The sequence below is a fragment of the Mercenaria mercenaria genome, chromosome 1 (genome assembly GCF_021730395.1).
Source record: "Mercenaria mercenaria strain notata chromosome 1, MADL_Memer_1, whole genome shotgun sequence".
NCBI lineage: Eukaryota > Metazoa > Mollusca > Bivalvia > Venerida > Veneridae > Mercenaria > Mercenaria mercenaria.
Genome location: NC_069361.1, coordinates 71,970,143 through 71,991,069, shown reverse-complemented (window position 1 = coordinate 71,991,069; position 20,927 = coordinate 71,970,143). Strand labels below are relative to the sequence as shown.

The 20,927-nt window shown below is 36.5% G+C and overlaps 2 protein-coding genes across 2 annotated transcripts in view; one reads left to right on the top strand and one right to left on the bottom strand.

Annotated features, from left to right (window-relative positions):
• The window catches only part of LOC123565412 (cofilin/actin-depolymerizing factor homolog), a 307,889-nt gene that overhangs the window by 21,175 nt on the left and 265,787 nt on the right, over positions 1–20,927 (top strand). The gene's annotated exons all lie outside the window — the stretch shown is intronic.
• On the bottom strand, positions 1,876–11,966 carry LOC128559303 (deubiquitinase DESI2-like). The gene is made up of 3 exons (XM_053550600.1): positions 10,934–11,966; positions 10,006–10,147; positions 1,876–8,148 (listed from the first exon to the last, which is right to left on the bottom strand). The coding sequence occupies exons 1-3, from the start codon at positions 10,996–10,998 to the stop codon at positions 7,843–7,845; spliced, it is 513 nt and encodes a 170-aa protein (XP_053406575.1). The 5' UTR covers positions 10,999–11,966; the 3' UTR covers positions 1,876–7,842.

Genomic DNA, 20,927 nt, shown 5'->3' with positions numbered 1-20,927 from the left:
CGAGAAATGTGAAAGTAGGTCACTAGGTCAAAATCAAGGTCAAATTTTATTTCGGAACACAGAACTATGCATGTGTTCCAAATTTGAAGCCTGTACCATCAAAAATGTGAAAGTAGGTCACTAGGTCAATGTAAAGGTCAAAGTTTGTTTCGGTACACAAAACTATGCATGTGGTCCAAATTTGAAGGCTGTAGCTTGAGAAATGTGAAAGTAGGTCAGTAGGTCAAAATCAAGGTCAAATTCCAATTCGGAACACAGAACTATGCATGTGGTCCAAATTTGAAGCCTGTACCTTCAAAAATGTGAAAGTAGGTCACTAGGTCAAAGTCAAGGTCAAAGTTTTTTTCAGTGCACAAAACTATGCACGTGGTCCAAATTTGAAGGCTGTAGCTACAGAAATGTGAAAGTAGGTCACTAGGTCAAAATAAAGGTCAACTCATGTCAAGTTCATCTTGCCACTCAAAACCATACAGGTAGTCCAAACTTGAATGTTGTAGGTTATTGACAAGAAGATTTGTAAATCTTTTCCCTATATAAGTCTATATGAACCATGTGACCCCCCAGGGCGGGGCCATATTTGACCCTAGGGGGATAATTTGAACAAACTTGGTAGAGAAACCACTAGATGATGCTACATTACAAATGCCAAAGCCCTAGGCTTTGTGGTTTGGACAAGAAGATTTTCAACGTTTTTCCCTATGTAAGTCTATGTAAACCATGTGACCCCCGGGGCGGGGCCATATTTGACCCTAGGGGGATAATTTGAACAATCTTAGTAGAAGACCACTAGTTGATGTCATATACAAAATATCAAAGCCCTAGCCCTGTGGTTTTGAACAAGAGGTTTTTCAAAGTTTTTCCCTATATAAGTGTATATAAACCATGTGACCCCCGGGGCGGGGCCATATTAGACCCCAAGGAAATATTTTGAATCATCTTGGTAGAGGACCACTAGATGATGCTTCATACCAAATATCAAAGCCTAGGCTCTGTGGTTTTGGACAAGAAGATTTTCAAAGTTTTTCCCTATATAAATCTATGTAAACTATAGAAATAAACAAAGGGCCATAACTTACTAAAAAATTGTTGAACCAGTTTGATTTTCAGGGGACACAACTAGGGTACCAATACATCATTCTGACAAAGTTTGGTCAAAATCCCCCAGGTAGTTTATGAGGAGATGCGATAACGAGAAATTGTTAACGGACGGAAGGACGGACGGACTGACGGACGGACGGACGGACGGAAGGACGACGGACCACGGACGCAGAGTGATTTGAATAGCCCACCATCTGATGATGGTGGGCTAATAAAGACACATCAATGTAGAAACTATGTTTTCATCATCAACACTGAGGAAACATTTCTGCAAACATGAACATTTCAGATGAAATGAAAATGGAAAATTTAAAATTTATAAAATATCTTTAAAAATAAAACAAGATGATACTGGCAAGTGTGTTTTTGTCCTGTTTTACAGCAAGGCTGTACCAAACTGTATCTATGTTAAGAATCCCCATCATTTTGTAAAGCCAACCTACACCGTACCTTTCTTTAGATCATACTACCAAAAATCTACCAGGCTGTGGACACTAACATAAATCCAGTTCGGTATGGTGCAATTAAGTCAACAGACTACTTGCAGTGAAATTTTGGCTTTAATGAACAGCATTTAGACTAACAAACTGCATATGAAAAATTAGGCTTATTAACAGCAAGGCCTTTGAAACAGCATAACAGTTTAAAACTACAAATTAGAAAAAAATGTTTTATATACAGCATGGCATTAAACTGACTGCGTTTCAATCATTCTTTAGACAACAAAGGCCAGATAAAGAAACTGTAAAAGTGAAACAAATCTTTTTTTTTTTGACAACAAGCATGCAATTAAGACTTCATTTACAGCAAGATTAGCAAAGTATAGATTTTATTGACAGCAAGACTTTAAATTGACAGCAAGTGGGCAATTAATACTTCATTTACAGCAAGATTAACACAGTATAGAGTAGTTTTATTGACAGCAAGAGTTTAAATTGACAGCAAGCGTGCAATTAAGACTTCATTTACAGCAAGATTAACAAAGTATACGGTAGTTTTATTGACAGCACGAGTTTAAATTGACATCATGTGCACATTTTAAAGTTTATTTACAGCAAGACTTACAAAGTTGTTTTATTGACAGCTAAAAAAATGAAGTATGTGCATTTTAGGCTTTATTAACAGCAGTCTTTTCAACAAGTATAAAACTCTTCAAAAATATACTTTCTATAATACTTTTATTCATGGATTTAACAAACATGTACAGAAAAATTATGAATATAATAACTAAGTGCTTAATGCAAAAAGAGCTATCAAAAAATGAATTAAGGAGGTACTGGACACATTCCTGCATAAGATTCTTGGTATACAGCTAAATCTTCCTTAGCAGCCACCTGTATTAACCCTAATCATCCAAATTGGACTGGTCCATCATTCAGTTTGGGCAGTACCACTTATTATTCAAAGGGATGTTCACAGAAAATTTACTGACTGAATAGCAAACAGTGCAGACCAAGATCAGCCTGCAAGGATCTTGGTCTGCAAAGGCATCATTTGCCACCAGCAGGCTAAAGATTAAGTAAACGGCCAATCAGCTTACTTCCCAAATGGAGTTTTTTGTTCTAATATCAACTTGTCTTAGGTAGCCATCTACCTTAAGCAACCAGACTGTTGCTCTTTTGGCTGGCTGCTCAATACATGTTTGGACGTATTTATGTGAGGCAAGCTGTTTACATTGAGTCAGTGACCAAAAGTATCTACCACAAAACATATTATATTCTAAGAGACTTTTATATATTTCCATCTTGCAATATTTCTGCCAACTGTGTTTAATACTGGTGTAATTTACTTTTATTTTTTGAAAACCTGTATCTACTGACTGAAATCATGTACCAACAATAATAATATTGTTGGATTCAGAAACCATTTCTCTTTCATTTTGCACTATGTCTACTTTTCTAAAGTAATAGTCAATGTGAAAAACTTTTTGAAAATACTTTTGAAAAGTGCCTGCATACACAACCCACTTCACAGTCTCATTCATCACAGAACTAAACACTTAAAAAAAAGTAAATATATAGAATTTCAATTAAAACTGTCTCACAACTTTTTAAAATGATATTGCGTTTTTGCTGGAACACATTTAATACATTACTTTAAAACTTAAAAAAGAACTTATATATAAAATTACAGAAGATGGCAGAAACTTGGTACCTAGAATTCCAAGAGATAGAGTGTTTCACTTGGATTTAACTAAATTAAACTTAAACTAGAGATGCTTTTGAGAAAAGCGCATGTCTCCCACAACTGCCCCTCTGAAAAATGTTAGTTTCTCTAGATGTTTTAGACGAGTGGATCCAATTAGATGGTCTGGATGAGTGGATCCAATCAGTAATTCAAGGGCCATAAATCAAAAGTGCCTGGGCAGATTTGGCTAGTTATCGAACCTGGGTAAGGTCTTATGGCCAAACACATTTTGTTCAAGTTTGGTGAAGATCGGATGAGAAATGTTCGACTTAGAGAGCGGACAAGAGTAAACAGATGGATTTTTTCGGTAATTCAAGGGCCGTAACTCTAAAATGCCTGGACCGATTTGGCTAGTTATCGAACTTTGCCGAGGTCTCATGGTCAAACACATTTTGTTCAAGTTTGGTGAAGATCGGATGAGAAATGTTCGACTTAGAGTGCGGACAAGAGTAAAAAGGCCAATTTTTTCGATAATTCAAGGGCCGTTACTCCTAAATGCCTGGACCGATTTGGCTAGTTATCGAACTTGGCTGAGGTCTCATGGTCAAACACATTTTGTTCAAGTTTGGTGAAGATCGGATGAGAAATGTTCGACTTAGAGTGCCGACAAGAGTAAAAAGGCCAATTTTTTTCAATAATTCAAGGGCCGTAACTCCTAAATGCCTGGACCGATTTGGCTAGTTATCGAACTTGGTCGAGGTCTCATGGTCAAACACATTTTGTTCAAGTTTGGTGAAGATCGGATGAGAAATGTTCGACTTAGAGTGCGGACAAGAGTAAAAAGGCCAATTTTTTTCGATAATTAAAGGGCCGTAACTCCTAAATGCCTGGACCAATTTGGCTAGTTATCAAACTTGGCCGAGGTCTCATGGTCAAACACATTTTGTTCAAGTTTGGTGAAGATCGGATGAGAAATGTTTGATTAAGAGTGCGGACATGAGTAAAAAGGCCAATTTTTCGATAATTCAAGGGCCGTAACTCCAAAATGCCTGGACCGATTTGGCTAGTTATCGAACTTGGACGAGGTCTCATGGTCAAACACATTTTGTTCAAGTTTGGTGAAGATTGGATGAGAAATATTCGAATTAGAGGGTGGACAAGAGTAAAAAGACCGATTTTTGGTAATTCAAGGGCCATAACTCCAAGACGCCTGGACCGATTTGGCTAGTTATCGAACTTGGCCGAGGTCTTATGGTCAAACACATTTTGTTCAAGTTTGGTGAAAATCGGATGAGAAATGTTCGACTTAGAGTGCAGACAAGCTTTGTGACAGACACACACACACACACACACACACACACACGCACACACAGACTGGAGTAAATCAATATGTCTCCCACACCACTGTGTGGTGGGAGACATAATTGGTATCATGTGCACTTGTTTTCTGGATGAAACTTGAAAAATTCTTCGAGATCAGTAAGTTCAAGACATTGAGTTTCAATAGTATTTGAGCCACCCATGAGAAAACCAACATAGTGCGTTTGCGACCAGCAGGGATCCAGACCAGCCTGCACATCCGCGCAATCTGGTCAGGATCCATACTGTTCGCTAACGGTTTCTCTAATTGCAATAGGCTTTGAAAGCGAACAGAATGAACCCTGACCAGACTGCGTGGATGCGCAAGCTGGTCTGGATCCATGCTTGTTGCAAATGCACTATGTTGATTTTCTCATGGTGCAGCTCATTTCTCTGTCATCACACTTTAAAAATGGACTCTGGCAGAACAACTGTCGTAAGAAATGGTGTTGTAAGGTACAAAATGTAGACATGCAGATTCAGACAATAAATAACTTGATTAAAAAATAACTTGACTCACTTAAAAAGAGGTCAACATATATCATACATCGCAATGGCTGGCCTGAAGTGGTTATTGGCACAACTCAACATGTATTGCATGACGTCATAGCCAGAGTCCTAATATAGGTTTAGGAGTGCTAATAACCATGCAAGGAACATCACTGCTGTTTAATGAGTTGTTTAATATATCCCTATACACAGTAACGATTACTTGATTGTTTAAATCAGTTAATCAGGTAAAATATCAACATTAACAAATTTTTACTACGACAAAAACAGGGGTAAAATGACGTTGAAAATAACATCACTCATTAAAGACAGGGAAATAAGTAGTTATAGTGCCCACTTCAGGTTATTTGACCTGGCTTACTGGATCTGGTCCTACACAGTTTTGTTACTATTTATAGTATGGTATATAATAAACATCTATATAGTTCAATGGAATTAACGAAACAGGTGTACTATATGAAGTTAATGATTATCAGTTGGACTGTTTTAACAGATACCCTGTCAGTTGTAAACTTTTCTTCCCAGCTTTATCATACCTTTATACGTTAGTACTTTATAAGTCTAAAACTTAGCTATCAATGGCAATGCACAATGCACAATCTTAGATGAAAGAAATATCTTCAATGTTTGAATTTTGTGACTTTTCCAAATGACACAGCACAATGCACTTTTTTAGAAGAAAGAAACAATATCATCAATGTTTGATTTTTGTGACTTTTCCAAAATAATTTACAATTCCCTTCAGTTTGCATTACCTTCATCTTTTTAAGATGTTCATCACATACACTTCCTTCTGTAACCATAGAAAAGGTAAAAAATAATCAAATCTCTCAACATGAGCAAAATATGTATCAGACTGTGTCCAATGTTATGAAACTGAGTTTTGAGACCAGTCACTGAATGCTGCCCTGTCATTGGTCAATTCAAATTTGAGCTTAGTATCGACCAATCAGATGAAGAAGATTTGAGACCGGTTTTCAAACTCATTTTTATAACTTTGGTCACCTAGTTCAACATATGACTGTTTATTCAATCATTCTAAACTTGTACATACTGACATGTTTTTATCTTTAGAAGAATTCTATAACAATTATGACCAGAGATCTTTATATTGCACAAAGTGTAATACATGATAGGAAAGAAATTCCTACTGTTTTAAAAACAGCAAAAAAGACAAAAGATCTATTTAATGATATCTTAATGATTTCATCTTCACACCAAAGAACCCCGCATGTATTGTTGATATTCTAAACACAACATGCACAAAATGTTTATTTATAAACTAAAATCAACAAACTTGAACTTGTGATTTTATCATTTTCTCACAATTCTTGCCCAACTGGTTTTGCCACTGAAAAGGTATTTGACAGAATCACTCTGACAAAAAAAATGTAAAATGCCGTAGCACACTAGGTTGAGGCAAACTGAGCAGAAAAACATTTCTATTTTGGGCACTATGTGCGTTACAATGTAATTAAAGAAAATCTAACCGATATTAATACAGAAATAAGCAAAAAATATCTAAAAGAGATGTACTGGAATTACTTATCACAGGAACAAACTCTAATAAAAACAAAAGTGTCTTAAATGTTTTAAAAGACTCTCAAAAAAAACAACAGAACCTCTTATGAAATATATTGTAACAAAATAAACTATATTTAAATGTTGCTCTTTTAATTACACACAAATGCAGAAAATTGTTCAAAACATAGCTTAAAAACAGACATCTGTTTAAAATGTACTGAAATTACTTGCATTTCTTAAAAAATAAAATCAAAACAAAACTGGAAAAAAGAATGAAAACACAAACAACATTGTGTTCAATTACGAAATATTCATATATGGACAAAATTTAACATGCAAACACAGAAGTTCAACTGTATGTTAAATGTAATCAGATGCTTTTTGTTATAATAAAAAAAATCATATAAAAAAAAAAAAAAAAAAAAAAATGAAATCAATGATTTGATTAAAAACATAGCATAAAATCGGTCTGTTTTGTTTTATGCAGTTTAACACCACACTGAGACAGTCAACAGTCACCATCTTGAACCCACAGCAGTGATGTGCAAGTCATTCTAAGTCAAGGACCTTAACAATCGGCCACTGAGGCCCGTGTACTATAAAATCAGATATTTCACATTGCTCCAAAATGTCAATAAATGTCTTAAGAACAGACCACTTTGCGGATTAAAACCATTACAGTACTAGCAAAAATTTAAAGGAATAAAACTTGAGTATTAACTATTTAATTTCTTATAGTTTGTCTTTGTTTTGTGATTAACGCCTTTTTTCAACAGTATTTCAGTTATGTAATGGCGTGCAGTTAACCTAACCAGTGTTTCTGGGGTCTGTACCAGAACAAACCTGTTCTCCATGAATAACTGCCAACTTCCCCACATGAATCAGAGGTGGAGGATGAATGATATCAGACACAGTGTCTTTTATCAAATCGTCACGAAAAACATACACCCTGCCCAGGGATCGAACTCAAGACACTGTGATCCGTAGATCTGTGCTCTCCATATTGAGCTACGCGGGCAGGCTTAACTGTATCTAAATACAATATACCTGACAACTGATGTTTGTTTGTAAACAGAAAATGTGAATGTAACAAAATCTATGTGCCGAACATTTCTGATTTCACAGCAACATGGACTTGATCATTCGAGCTGGTCTCTGATTCACAATCTAATACCATTCACATAAATACAACAACAAATTTTAAATCTAAAATCTGAAGTAAGATCAATGTCTCCTATCAGGACAGTTTGGTTCCCTGCTAAATGAATTTGGTTCCGTGGGGCTGTATGGACTGGACTCACGGAAGAGGCGTGGTGAGTAAGTAGGTGCCATATTAGTTCGCTGAGAGTTTGGCACAAGGTGGATGTCAGCCCCTTCAGAACTTGAGATTTCTGAAGCCGGCTCTATCACATGTTGTAAAGCAACTGGAGTGAGCCATTCCTTTGGCAAAGCACGCTCAAGGAATGGTATACAGGAGCTCACGTATGCCAGTCTATTTATATAGCTTGGAGGTTCTTTCCCGCACAGAATCTGCAATGTAACATATGCATTGTAAGATCCATCGTCATTAATATATATTATACATGTTTAAAACAAATTATGAAAAGAAGTTAGTTTATGTCGTTAGCCTTTAAGTCACCATTACACCAGCTTTCCATAAGCTATATGGATGTTGTTAATACTAATCTATTTTAAGTCTATTGTGAAGTAAGTTCTACAACTTATATTTATCACTCTTGACGTCTCATTCCTGATTACAATCTCCATGAAGGTATGAGAAAACAAGAGGGCCATTATGGCCATGGATCGCTCACCTGAGTAATATGAGCTACACATAACAAATGTCAAACTGATGCTAAAATATTAAGAAAGTAGGTCAGTAGGTCATATTCATGGTCACTGAAAGTCAGTTTTAAGATCAGTGTGCAAAACTGTACATGTCACCCAAATTTCAAGGCTTATCTTAAAAAACAAGAAAGTAGGTTGGGGCAGGGCCTCTTTTCACCCAAGGGGCATAATTCAAATAATCTTGTTAGAAATCAACTAGGCAATGATACATACGAAATATCAAAGGCCTTCGGCCTAGCTTTTTAATTTTTTTCCCCTATATAAGTCTATGTAAAACTTGGGACACCCTGGGTGGGGCCTCTTTTCAACTAAGGGGCATAATTTGAATAATCTTGGTATAGAGAACCACTAGGCAATGCAACATACCAAATATCAAAAGCCTAGGCCTTCCAGTTTGATATTAGAAGATTTTAAAAGTTTTTCCTATATAAATATAATGTAAAACTATGGACCCCCAGGGAAGGGCCTCTTTTCACCCCAGGGCAATAATTTGAACAATCTTGGTAGAGGACCATAAGGCAATGCTACATACAAAACATCAAAGGCCTAGGTCTTGTGGTTTCAGAAAAGAAGATTTTTAAAGTTTTTTCCTATACAAGTCTATTTAAACCATGTGATCCTAGCCTGGGCAGGGCAATATTTGACCCTAGGGGGATAAATTGAATTAAATTGTTAGAGGACCATTAGATGATGCCACATACCAAATATCAAAGCCCTAGCTACTGTGGTTTTGGACAAGAAGATTTTTAAAGTTTTTCCCTTCGGTTGCCATGGCAACCAGAGTTCTGCATGGATTTCAATTCTTTGGGCAATTTTGATAGGTGGGGGGGGGGGGCACCCAAGGATCATTTCCGTGAAGTTAAGTGTAAATCTGCCCAGTGGTTTTGAAGAAGAAGATTTTTGAAATTTACAATATAGCCATATAGGGAAAATAAGCCCCGCCCCCTGGTGGCCATGTTTTTTTACCGAAACAGAATGGCTTAGGCAATTTTGGTAGAGGGTCACCTAGAGATCATTTCTACAAAATATTTTTGAAATCCAGCTAACAGTTTCTGACAAGATTTTTAAAGTTTTTCCTTTTGGTTGCCATGGCAACCAGAGTTCTGCATGGAATTAAATTCTTTGGGCAATTCTGAAAGGGGGCCACCATTCATTCCTGTGAAGTTTGTTGTAAATCTGCCCAGTGGTTTTGAAGAAGAAGATTTTTTTACAAATTGTTGATACACAACACACGACGCATGACGGACATCAAGCGGTCACAAAAGCTCACCTTGTCACTACGTGACAGGTGAGCTAAAAAGCCAGTTTCCCTTTTTATGATGAACACCAAGCAAGGGAACTGCTGTTAACATTTTTCACCTCTATGGTATGATATGGCAGGAGATCAAACCCACGACCTCCAGCACTCTAAGCCGACACTCTACCACTAGGTTATTGCGGCAATACAAAGATGAATGTTAAGGATATGATGTGACAAACTGAAGTAGTCTTATCACAGCTAAAATCCTCTTTGAATTACTCCTCAAGTGACTAACAAACCTTGGTTAATGCTGCCGTGAAATGGTTGCAATTTTTACTTAGGAGATGGTACTGATCTCCCTTGAATTGTTTTCCCAGCTCTTCAACAATCTTAGATACTTCATCCATTGTGAAGTCTGTTGATCCCAGTACTACAGATTCTCTAAAACAGGAAATATGTGAATAATTATTATATGAACGCTTACATTCTAAATGAATATTAATGTACAAAACACTCTTTAAACATGTACATTTACATACAGTGTATCAATTTTCTGGATAAATGTAATTGGACAGCTTTAAGCAAATTGTTTTGTACAGAGACTTTCTGTAATCTGAATCTCTAAGTTAGAAAAAATGCCATGTTCTTGACAAATTGGAACAGTCTGATCATTCTTTGTACAGTCACCTAAGCAACATTTATGTGAAATTATTTGAAACCCAGGCAAGCAGTTTCTAGCAAATGTTAAAGTTGGATCATGTTCATCTAAAGATTATTTGTGTAACAGAATTTTTAAAACTGGACCAGGCATTTCTGACAAGATTTTCAAGGTATCCACTATATATCTTCATTACAGAGAAAAATGACCATACCCCTGACGGCCATGTTTTTTGATGAATCTTCATAATCTGAACACTCTCAGTAAAGATCACCCAAAAACATTTTGTGTGACATTATTCTAAAATCAAACTAAAAAAGTTGATTGCTGTTAGATTTGTCTATTTTACATGTAGCTCTGACAGCCAAGCCGAACCATCTGAACACCTCTGATGAAATGAGAACATTCCTGTAAAGTCTGGTTGATGGTTTAGATGTCTGAGATGGTGTTGAAAATTATCGCTGATGGGCTTAAAATTTCTGCACAACATTTCTTTAAAATATCATCAGTTAAATCACTTTAAACAGCCCTTTGGGAAACCTACAAATAATTTAGAAGAGAAAACTTACTTAAACTTGAATTGTTCCCCAAGATCCTCTGCATCTTTGGGGATAATCTCAAACACACCAGACATAGGGAATGGATGGCCACCATAGGCATACTCTGAAATATACTTTGGTTAAAGTGGTATGTATCATACAATTAGAGACAACTCTTCACCTGCTAAATTTCTATAATGAACTTGTCTATATTTCGATTTGGACAGTGCCATTAACTGCTGAAAGGGGTGCTTACCAAAAATATACTGACTGAATGGCGAACAGTGCAGACCATGATCAGGTTGATCTTGGTCTGCACTGGTTGCAAAGGCAGAATCACTTGCCACCAGCAGGCTAAAGGTTAATGTCAAAATGTAGTTTTGTACGTACTAAAACACAGGTCTAAAACTGTCTTATTACATATGGTACCAACCATGTAAAATGAAAAAGTGAGAAAATGAGCAAGACATTTAAATACCAACAGTCACACAAAAGAGAACTATGCTCAAATGCATTTCTTGAGCTCAAATGGAACAATGTAGCTAACATACCCTTTTTATATATGTTTTCTTTTGTTTTTGTTGGGTTTAACATCAGACTTACACAATTATATGCCATATGGCCTATTTCCAGCTTATGGTGGAGGAAGACTTCAGGTGCCTCTCTGGAATTATTTTATTAGGGGCTGTCATCTTGATAAAACCACCAACCTTATGTAAACTAGAATGTGTCTGTAAGACACAGGGTGTGCCCTCCACTGGTACATTTGTCACAAATAAGGGGCAATAACTCAAATGTTTGCAGTCTAAATGGGGTTTAGCCTCAACAAACATTTTATGAAAAGGATTCGTTATTCTAGGCCCAATACTTTTTGAGCTATGAGCATCACAAACAAAAAATCCACTATTTTGGCTATTTCAAGGGCCATAACTCTGTAATAAGAGCTAAGATTCTCAATAAGAATGCCAAGTGTGCAAGGCCACATCACGTTAAAGACTCCAGCAAGGTTTCCTGAATTTACATCTAATACTTTTTGAGCTACGTACATAATTAGGTGAAAAAGTGCATTTTTTACTATTTCAGGGGCTATAACTTTAAAAATAGGGGGTGGAGCCAGCCAAAACATTAGAAGTGTGCAAGTTCATATCATGATAAAGACTTATGCAAGTTTTCAACCATTTATATTAAATACTTTTTGAGCTAGGTCTGTCACAAGGTGAAAATGTACATTTTTGACTATTTCAGGGGCCATAACTCTAAAAATAGGGGGCGGACCCAAATGAAAAATAGGAGGTGCGCAAGTTCATATCATGATTAAGACTCATGCAAGGTTTCATGAATCTATATCAAACACTTTTTGAGCTAGGCATGTCACAAGGTGAAAATGTGCATTTTTGACTACTTCAGGGGCAATAACTCTGAAAATAGGGGGCGGACCCAAATGGAAAATTGGAGGTGCGCAAGTTCATATCATGATTAATATATATGCAAGGTTTCATGAATCTATATCAAACACTTTTTGAGCTAGGCGTGTCACAAGGTGAAAATGTGTATTTTTGACTATTTCAGGGGCCATAACTCTGAAAATAGGGGGCGGACCCAAATGAAAAATAGGAGGTGCGCAAGTTCATATCATGATTAAGACTCATGCAAGGTTTCATGAATCTATATCAAATACTTTTTGAGCTAGGCATGTTACAAGGTGAAAATGTGTATTTTTGACTATTTCAGGGGCCATAACTCTGAAAAAAGGGGGGCGGAGCCAGATGAAAAATAGGAGGTGTGCAAGTTCATATCATGATTAAGACTCATCCAAGGTTTCATGAATCTATATCAAATACTTTTTGAGCTAGGCGTGTCAAGGTAAAAAAACAAGAGCTGTCACAGGAGACAGCGCGCTCGACTATTTCGATGCTGGATAGTGAAACTGGGCACATCTGAGGAAACTAGAGCTGTCACTGGAGTGTTTAATGACTCCAATTGTGGATGAAGATATTGCACAATAGCCTGAGTCTATGTCAAAAATATCAACTTAAAGTAATAAGAGAGGTAAAGATAAAATGTATCAAAACACTATATAAGTATATCCTAAGCAAAAAGGGGCATAATTCATTAAATATTGGTGCCAGAGTTATGCATCTTGTGTCATATAGTGTGAGTGATGATGCTGAACAACTATTTTAAGTTTGAATCATATCCATTCAGTAATAACAGAGACAGAGTGAAAGTGCATCAAAACTTTAACCTAAAATTCTAAGTAACAAGAGGGCCAAGATGGCCCTAGGTCGCTCACCTAAGAAACACTCCATAACAGTGTAAAACATGTTTGACCTAGTGATTTCATGGAAACAAATATTCTGACCAATTTTCATTAAGATTGGACCAAAAAATTGGTCTCTTGCGATAAAACAAGCATTTTCTTAGATATGACCTAGTTTTTTACCCTAGATGACCCATGTTCAAACTCGACCTAGATTTTATCAAGGCAATCATTCTGACCAAAATTCATGAAGATCAACTGAAAAATACAGCCTCTATCACATACAGAAGTTTTTTCTTTGATTTGACCAAGTGACCTAGTTTTTGACCTCAGATGACCCATATTCAAATTAGACCTAGATTTCATTAAGGCAATCAACCTGACCAAATTTCATAAATATCAACTGAAAAAAACAGTCTCTATCGCATACACAAGATTTTTCTTTAATTTGACCTAGTGACCTAGTTTTTGACCTCAGATAACCCATATTCAAAATCGACCTAGTTTTCATCAAGGCAATTACTCTGACCAAATTTCATGAAGATCAATTGAAAAATACATCCTCTATTGCATACACAATGTTTTTCTTCGATTTGACCTAGTGGCCTAGTTTTTGACCCCAGATGACCCATTTTCGAAATCAGCCTAGATTTTATCAAGATAATCATTCTGGCTAAATTTCATGAAGATCAGTTGAAAAATACAGCCTCTATTGAATACACAAGGTTTTTCTTTGATTTGACCTAGTGACCTAGTTTTTGACGCGAGATGACCCATTTTCAAACTTGGTCTAAATTTCATCAAGGCAATCATTCTGACCAAAATTCATGAAGATCAATTGAAAAATACCGCCTCTATCGCATACACAAGGTTTTTCTTTGATTTGACCTAGTGACCTAGTTTTTGACCCGAGATGACCCATTTTCGAACTCGGCCTAGATTTCATCAAGGCAATCATTCTGACCAAAATTCATGAAGATCAATTGAAAAATACAGCCTCTATCGCATACACAAGGTTTGTCTTTGATTTGACCTAGTGACCTAGTTTTTGACCCGAGATGACCCATTTTTGAACTCGGCCTACATTTCATCAAGGTTATCATTCTGACCAATATTCATGAAGAAGAATTGAAAAATACAGCCTCTATCGCATACACAAGGTTTTTCTTTGATTTGACCTAGTGACCTAGTTTTTGACCCGAGATGACCCATTTTCGAACTCGGCTTAGATTTCATCAAGGTTATCATTCTGACCAATATTCATGAAGATTAATTGAAAAATACCACCTCTATCGCATACACAAGGTTTTTCTTTGATTTGACCTAGTGACCTAGTTTTTGACCCGAGATGACCCATTTTCGAACTCGGCCTAGATTTCATCAAAGTTATCATTCTGACCAATATTCATGAAGATTAAATGAAAAATACAGCCTCTATCGCATACACAAGGTTTTTTTTTTATTTGACCTAGTGACCTAGTTTTTGACCCGAGATGACCCATTTTCGAACTCGGCCTAGATTTCATCAAGGTTATCATTCTGACCAATATTCATGAAGATTAATTGAAAAATACAGCCTCTATGGCATACACAAGCTAAATGTTGACAGACGACGGACGACAGACGCCAGACGACGGACGACGGACGCCGGACATCGAGCGATCAGAAAAACTCACCTGAGCATTGCTCAGGTGAGCTAAAAAGGGGGAATAATTAATGAAAAATTGGTGCCAGAGTTATGCACCTTGCGTCATATGGTGTGGGTGATGATGTTGAACAACTATTTTAAGTTTGAATCAAATCCATTCAGTAATAACAGAGACAGAGTGAAAGTGCATCAAAAATTTAACCTAAAATTCTAAGTAAAAGGGGAAATAATTCATGAAAAATTGGTGCCAGAGTTATGCACCTTGTGTCATATGATAAGGGTAATAATGTTGAACAATTGTTTAAGTTTGAATCAGATCCATTCACTAATAACAGAGATAGAGTGAAAGTGAATAAAACTTTAACCTGAAATTCTAAGTAAAAAGGGGAATAATTCATGAAAAATTGTGCCAGAGTTATGCATCTCATGTCATATGATGTGGGTGATGATGCTGAACAACTATTTTAAGTTTGAATCAAATCCATTCAGTAATAACAGAGGTAAAGTGAAAGTGGACCAGAACTTTAACCTGAAATTCTAAGTAAAAAGGGGGAATAATTCATGAAAAAATGGTGCCAGAGTTATGCACCTTGTGTCATATGATGTGGGTGATGATGTTGAACAACTATTTTAAGTCTGAATCAAATCCATTCAGTAATAACAGAGATAGAGTGAAAGTGCATCAAAACTTTAACCTGAAAATCTAAGTGAAAAGGGGGGATAATTCATGAAATATTGGTGCCAGAGTTATAGCCCTTATGTCAGATGATGTGGATGATGATGAGGAATAAGTATTTCAAGTTTGAATCAAATCCATCAAGGGGGAGGAGCCAGACGAAAAATAGGAGGTGCACAAGTTGATATCATGATAAAGACTCATGCAAGGTTTCGTCAATTTATATCAAATGCTTTTCGAGCTAGGCGCATCACGAACTTCGGACGGACGGATGCACGGACGGACAAGACCAAATCTATATGCCCCCACCACTCATGGGGGGGGGGGGGGGGGGGGGGGGGGCACAACAAGCTGGATGACTTTCTCACATGGAATAATTTTACACCTCAAATGAAGTCTGGACCAACAGTAGAGAGAGGCAAGCGACCTTAACCATTTGGCCACAGAGGCCCCCAACAAGTCATCTTTACTTGTCCTGTTATGTAATGGTGAACATTACTTAAAATCTAACCAATGTTCCTATAATCTGTGCTTGTACTAAAATTCTTCACAAGCAACTGACAATTTCGTCATATTAACTACAGGTGGAGGAAGAATTACTCTAGACTCTGGGGCTTGAACCCATAACCGTTTGGATTCATATAGTACTATTTTGTCATACAAACTCGGTTAACCAGGCAGAGAAAAGTAACTTACAACTAGAATGTGTCTGTAGGACACAGGGTGTGCCCCCCACTGGTACATTGGTCACAAATAAGGGGCAATAATTCAAATGTTTGCAGTGTTAATGGGATTTAGCCTATACAAACATTTTATGAAAAGGATTCATTATTCTAGGCCCAATACTTTTTGAGCTATGAGCATCACAAACAAAAAATCCACTATTTCGGCTATTTCAAGGGCCATAACTCTGTAATAAGCGCTAAGATTCTCAAGAAGAATGCCAAATGTGCAAGGTCACATCACGATAAAGACTGAAGCAAGGTTTCATGAATTTACATCAAATACTTTTTGAGCTAGGTACATAATTAGGTGAAAATGTGCATTATTTTTACTACATGTATTTCAGGTGCCATAACTTTAACAAGAGCTGTCTGTAGACAGCGCGCTTGACTTTTCTCAGTGCTTGATTCTGAATTTGAGCTTTGCCAGTAAAAAAAAAAATCCAAGTTTAAAAGGGGCATAAAATTCAAATTATAGTTATGAGAATTGTGTCTCCTGGTGTAGACTTTGATAGTAAATAACTATTTTGAGTTTCAAGTCAAAAGCTTTAATAGTAACAGACTTTATCAAAAACTTTAACTAAAAATTCTAAGTTAAAAAGGGGCATAATTCTGTTAAAATTCAAACAGAGTTATAGGAATTGTGTCTCCTGGTGTAGATTTTGATAGTAAATAACTATTTTGAGTTTCAAGTCAAAAGCTTTAATAATAACAGAGATATCTGACTTTATCAAAAATTTTATCAAAATTTCTAAGTTAAAAAGCGGCATAATTCTGTCAAAATTCAATTCAGTGTTAAGGGGATTGTTTCTCCTGGTGTAGACTTTGATAGTAAATAAGTATTTTATGTTTCAAGTCAATAGTTTTGATAGTAACAGAGATATTTGACTTTATCAAAAACTTTAACCAAAAATTCAAAGTTAAAAAGGGGCATAATTCTGTCAAAATTCAAATCAGAGTTATAGGGACTGTTTCTCCTGGTGAAGACTTTGATAGTTAATAACTATTTTAAGTTTCAAGTCAATAGCTTTGATAATAACAGAGATATCTGACTTTATCAAAAACTGTAACCAAAAATTCTAAGTTAACAAGAGGGCCAAAATGGCCCTATATCGCTCACCTGTTATCTTTGCACCTAAGGACAAGAAGATCAAAGAATCAAAATCCAGATCAATCAAAAGAATTATGAGAAAATATAGTTAAAATTTTCTTAAAGTTACTTCAAATAAAATTATTTTCAAATCAGGCCAGTAGTTTTATGCCCAAAGGATTACATCGAGCAAAATTTTGAGTGATGAAGCCCAAAGGACAGGAACAACAAAGATGCTTTTAAGCCGAAAAGGTCAAAATAGCTAATTTTGGCCCTTTCAGGGACCTTAACTCTGGAACCCATTAGGGGATCTGGCTGATTCGAGAAAGGAACCAAGACCTTATGGTGACACAAGTTCTGTGCAAGTTTGATTAAATTCAAATCAAAAATGAAGCTGCTATTGTGCAGACAAGTCAAAATAGCTAATTCTGGCCCTATCAGTGGCCATAACTCCGGAACCCATAAAGGAATCTAACCATTTCAAGAAAGGAACCAACATCTTGGTTCGATACAAGTTGTGTGCAAGTTTGGTTAAAATCAAATTATAAACGAAGCTGCTATTGTGCAGACAAGGTCAAAAAAGCTAATTTTGGCCCTTTCAGGGGCCATCACTCTGGAACCTGTTGCGGGATCTGGTCAGTTCCAGAAAGGTACCAAGATCTTATGGTGCCACAAGTTTTGTGCAAGTATGATTAAAATCAAATCATAAATGAAGCTGCTATGGTGCAGACAAGGTCAAACAAGAGCACCGCCTTGCGGGTGCTGACGCTCATCTGATTTTTTTTGTATAATAGAAATATTGTCCTACCCATGATTTTCTAAGTCTAAAAAGGGCCATCACTCTTGCAAAAAGCAGGATAGAGTTATGTTTCTTGATGTACAGTGTCCACTTATGATGGTGAAAAACTGTTGCAAGTTTTAAAGCAATAGCTTTGATAGTTTATGAGAAAAGTTGACTTAAACATAATATTCAACCAAGAAAATGATTTTTCTAAGTCCAAAAGGGGCAATAATTATTGCAAAAAGCAGGATGGAGTTACATTTCTTGCTGTACAGGGTCAGCTTATGATGGTGAACAAGAGTTGCAAGTTTTAAAGCAATAGCTTTGATAGTTTAAGAGAAAAAGTTGACCTAAACATAAAACTTAACCAAGAAATCTGATATTTTCTAAGTCCAAAAGGGGCCATAAATCTTGCAAAAAGCAGGATGGAGTTATGTTTCTTGCTGTACAGGGTCAGCTTATGATGGTGAACAAGTGTTGCAAGTTTTAAAGGAATAGCTTTGATAGTTTAAGAGAAAAAGTTGACCTAAACATAAAACTTAACCAAGAAATCTGATATTTTCTAAGTCCAAAAGGGGCCATAAATCTTGCAAAAAGCAGGATGGTAGTTATGTTTCTTGCTGTACAGGGTCAGCTTATGATGGTGAACAAGTGTTGCCAAGTTTTAAAGGAATAGCTTGATAGTTTAGGATAAAAGCTGACCTAAACATAAAACTTAACCAAGAAAAACTGATTTCTAAGTCCAAAAGGGGCAATATTCTTGCAAAAGCAAGATGGAGTTATGTTTCTTGATGTACAGGGTCTGCTTATGATGGTGAACAAGTATTCCAAGTTCAAAGCAAAAGCTTTGATAGTTTAGGAGAAAAGTTGACCTAAACATAAAACTTAACCAAGAAATCTGATATTTTCTAAGTACAAAAGGGGCCATAAATCTTGCAAAAAGCAAGATGGAGTTATGTTTCTTGCTATACAGGGTCAGCTTATGATGGTGAACAAGTATTCCAAGTTTCAAAGCAATAGCTTTGATAGTTTAGGAGAAAAGCTGACCTAAACATAAAACTTAACCAGGCAACGCCGACGCAGACGCCGACGCCGACGCCGACACAACCACTCAAGTGATGACAATAACTCATCATTTTTTTTCAAAAAATCAGATGAGCTAAAAAGCTAATTTTGGCCCTTTTATGGGCCATAACTCTGGAACACATAATGGGATCTGGTCGGTTCAAGAAAGGAACTGAGATCTTACGGTGACACAAGTTTTCTGCAAGTTTAATTAAATTCAAATCATAAATGACGCTGCTATAGTGCAGACAAGATCAAAATAGCTAATTTTGGCCATTTCAGGGGCCATAACTCTGGAACACATTATGGAATCTGGCCAGTTCAAGAAAGGAACCAAGATCTTATGGTGACACAAGTTGTGTGCAAGTTTGGTTAAATTCAAATCATAAATGAAGCTGCTATTGTGCAGACAAGGTCAAAATAGCTAATTCTGGCCCTTTCAGGGACATAACTCTGGAACCCATGAAGGAATCTGGCCAGTTCAAAAAAAGAAGCAAGATCTCATGGTGATACAAGTGGTGTGCAAGTTTGGTAAAAATCAAATCATAAATGAAGCTGCTATTGTGCAGACAAGGTCAAAATAGCTAATTTTGGCCCTTCAGGGGCCATAACTCTGGAACCCATAATGGGATCTGGCCGGTTGAAGAAAGGAACCAAGATCTTATGGTGATACAAGTTGTGTGCAAGTTTGGTTAAAATAAAATCATAAATGAAACCACTATCGTGCAGACAAGAAATTGTTGACGCACAAAAATAGCAAATTCTGGCCCTTTAAGGGGCAATAACTCTAGAACCCATGATGGGTTTTGGCCAGTTTTTGACAGAAACTGAGATATCATGCCAATACAAGTTTTGTACAAGTTTGATCAAAATTGCTTGCAAAATGTTGTCTCTATCTTGTTCACAAGGAATTGTGGACAGACGACGGACAGACGAAGGGCGATCACAAAAGCTCACCCTGTCACTATGTGACAGGTGAGCTAACAAGAGGGCCAAGATGGCCCTAGGTCGCTCACCTAAGAAACACTCCATAACAGTGTAAAACATGTTTGACCTAGTGATTTCATGGAAACAAATATTCTGACCAATTTTCATTAAGATTGGACCAAAAAATTGATCTCTTGCGATAAAACAAGCATTTTCTTAGATATGACCTAGTTTTTGACCCTAGATGACCCATGTTCAAACTCGACCTAGATTTTATCAAGGCAATCATTCTGACCAAAGTTCATGAAGATCAATTGAAAAATACAGCCTCTATCACATACACAAGTTTTTTCTTTGATTTGACCAAGTGACCTAGTTTTTGACCTCAGATGACCCATATTCAAATTCGACCTAAGATTTCCAAGGCAATCATCCTGACCAAATTCATAAAAATCAATTGAAAAAAACAGTCTCTATCGCATACACAAGATTTTTCTTTAATTTGACCTAGTGACCTAGTTTTTGACCTCAGATAACCCATATTCAAAATCGACCTAGTTTTCATCAAGGCAATTACTCTGACCAAATTTCATGAAGATCAATTGAAAAATACATCCTCTATTGCATACACAATGTTTTTCTTCGATTTGACCTAGTGGCCTAGTTTTTGACCCCAGATGACCCATTTTCGAAATCAGCCTAGATTTTATCAAGATAATCATTTTGGGTAAATTTCATGAAGATCAGTTGAAAAATCAGCCTCTATTGAAAACACAAGGTTTTCTTGATTTGACCTAGTGACCTAGTTTTTTTCGCGAGATGACCCCTTTTCAAACTGGTCTAATTTCATCAAAG

Coding starts and splice junctions, on each gene's coding strand:
- LOC128559303 (XM_053550600.1), bottom strand. CDS start 10,998: ATGTCTGGTGTGTTTGAGATTATCCCCAAAGATGCAGAGGATCTTGGG. Junction 10,148..10,933: donor GGGGAACAATTCAAGTTTAA/GTAAGTTTTCTC, acceptor TTCCTGTTTTAG/AGAATCTGTAGTACTGGGAT. Junction 8,149..10,005: donor TCACGGCAGCATTAACCAAG/GTTTGTTAGTCA, acceptor GTTACATTGCAG/ATTCTGTGCGGGAAAGAACC.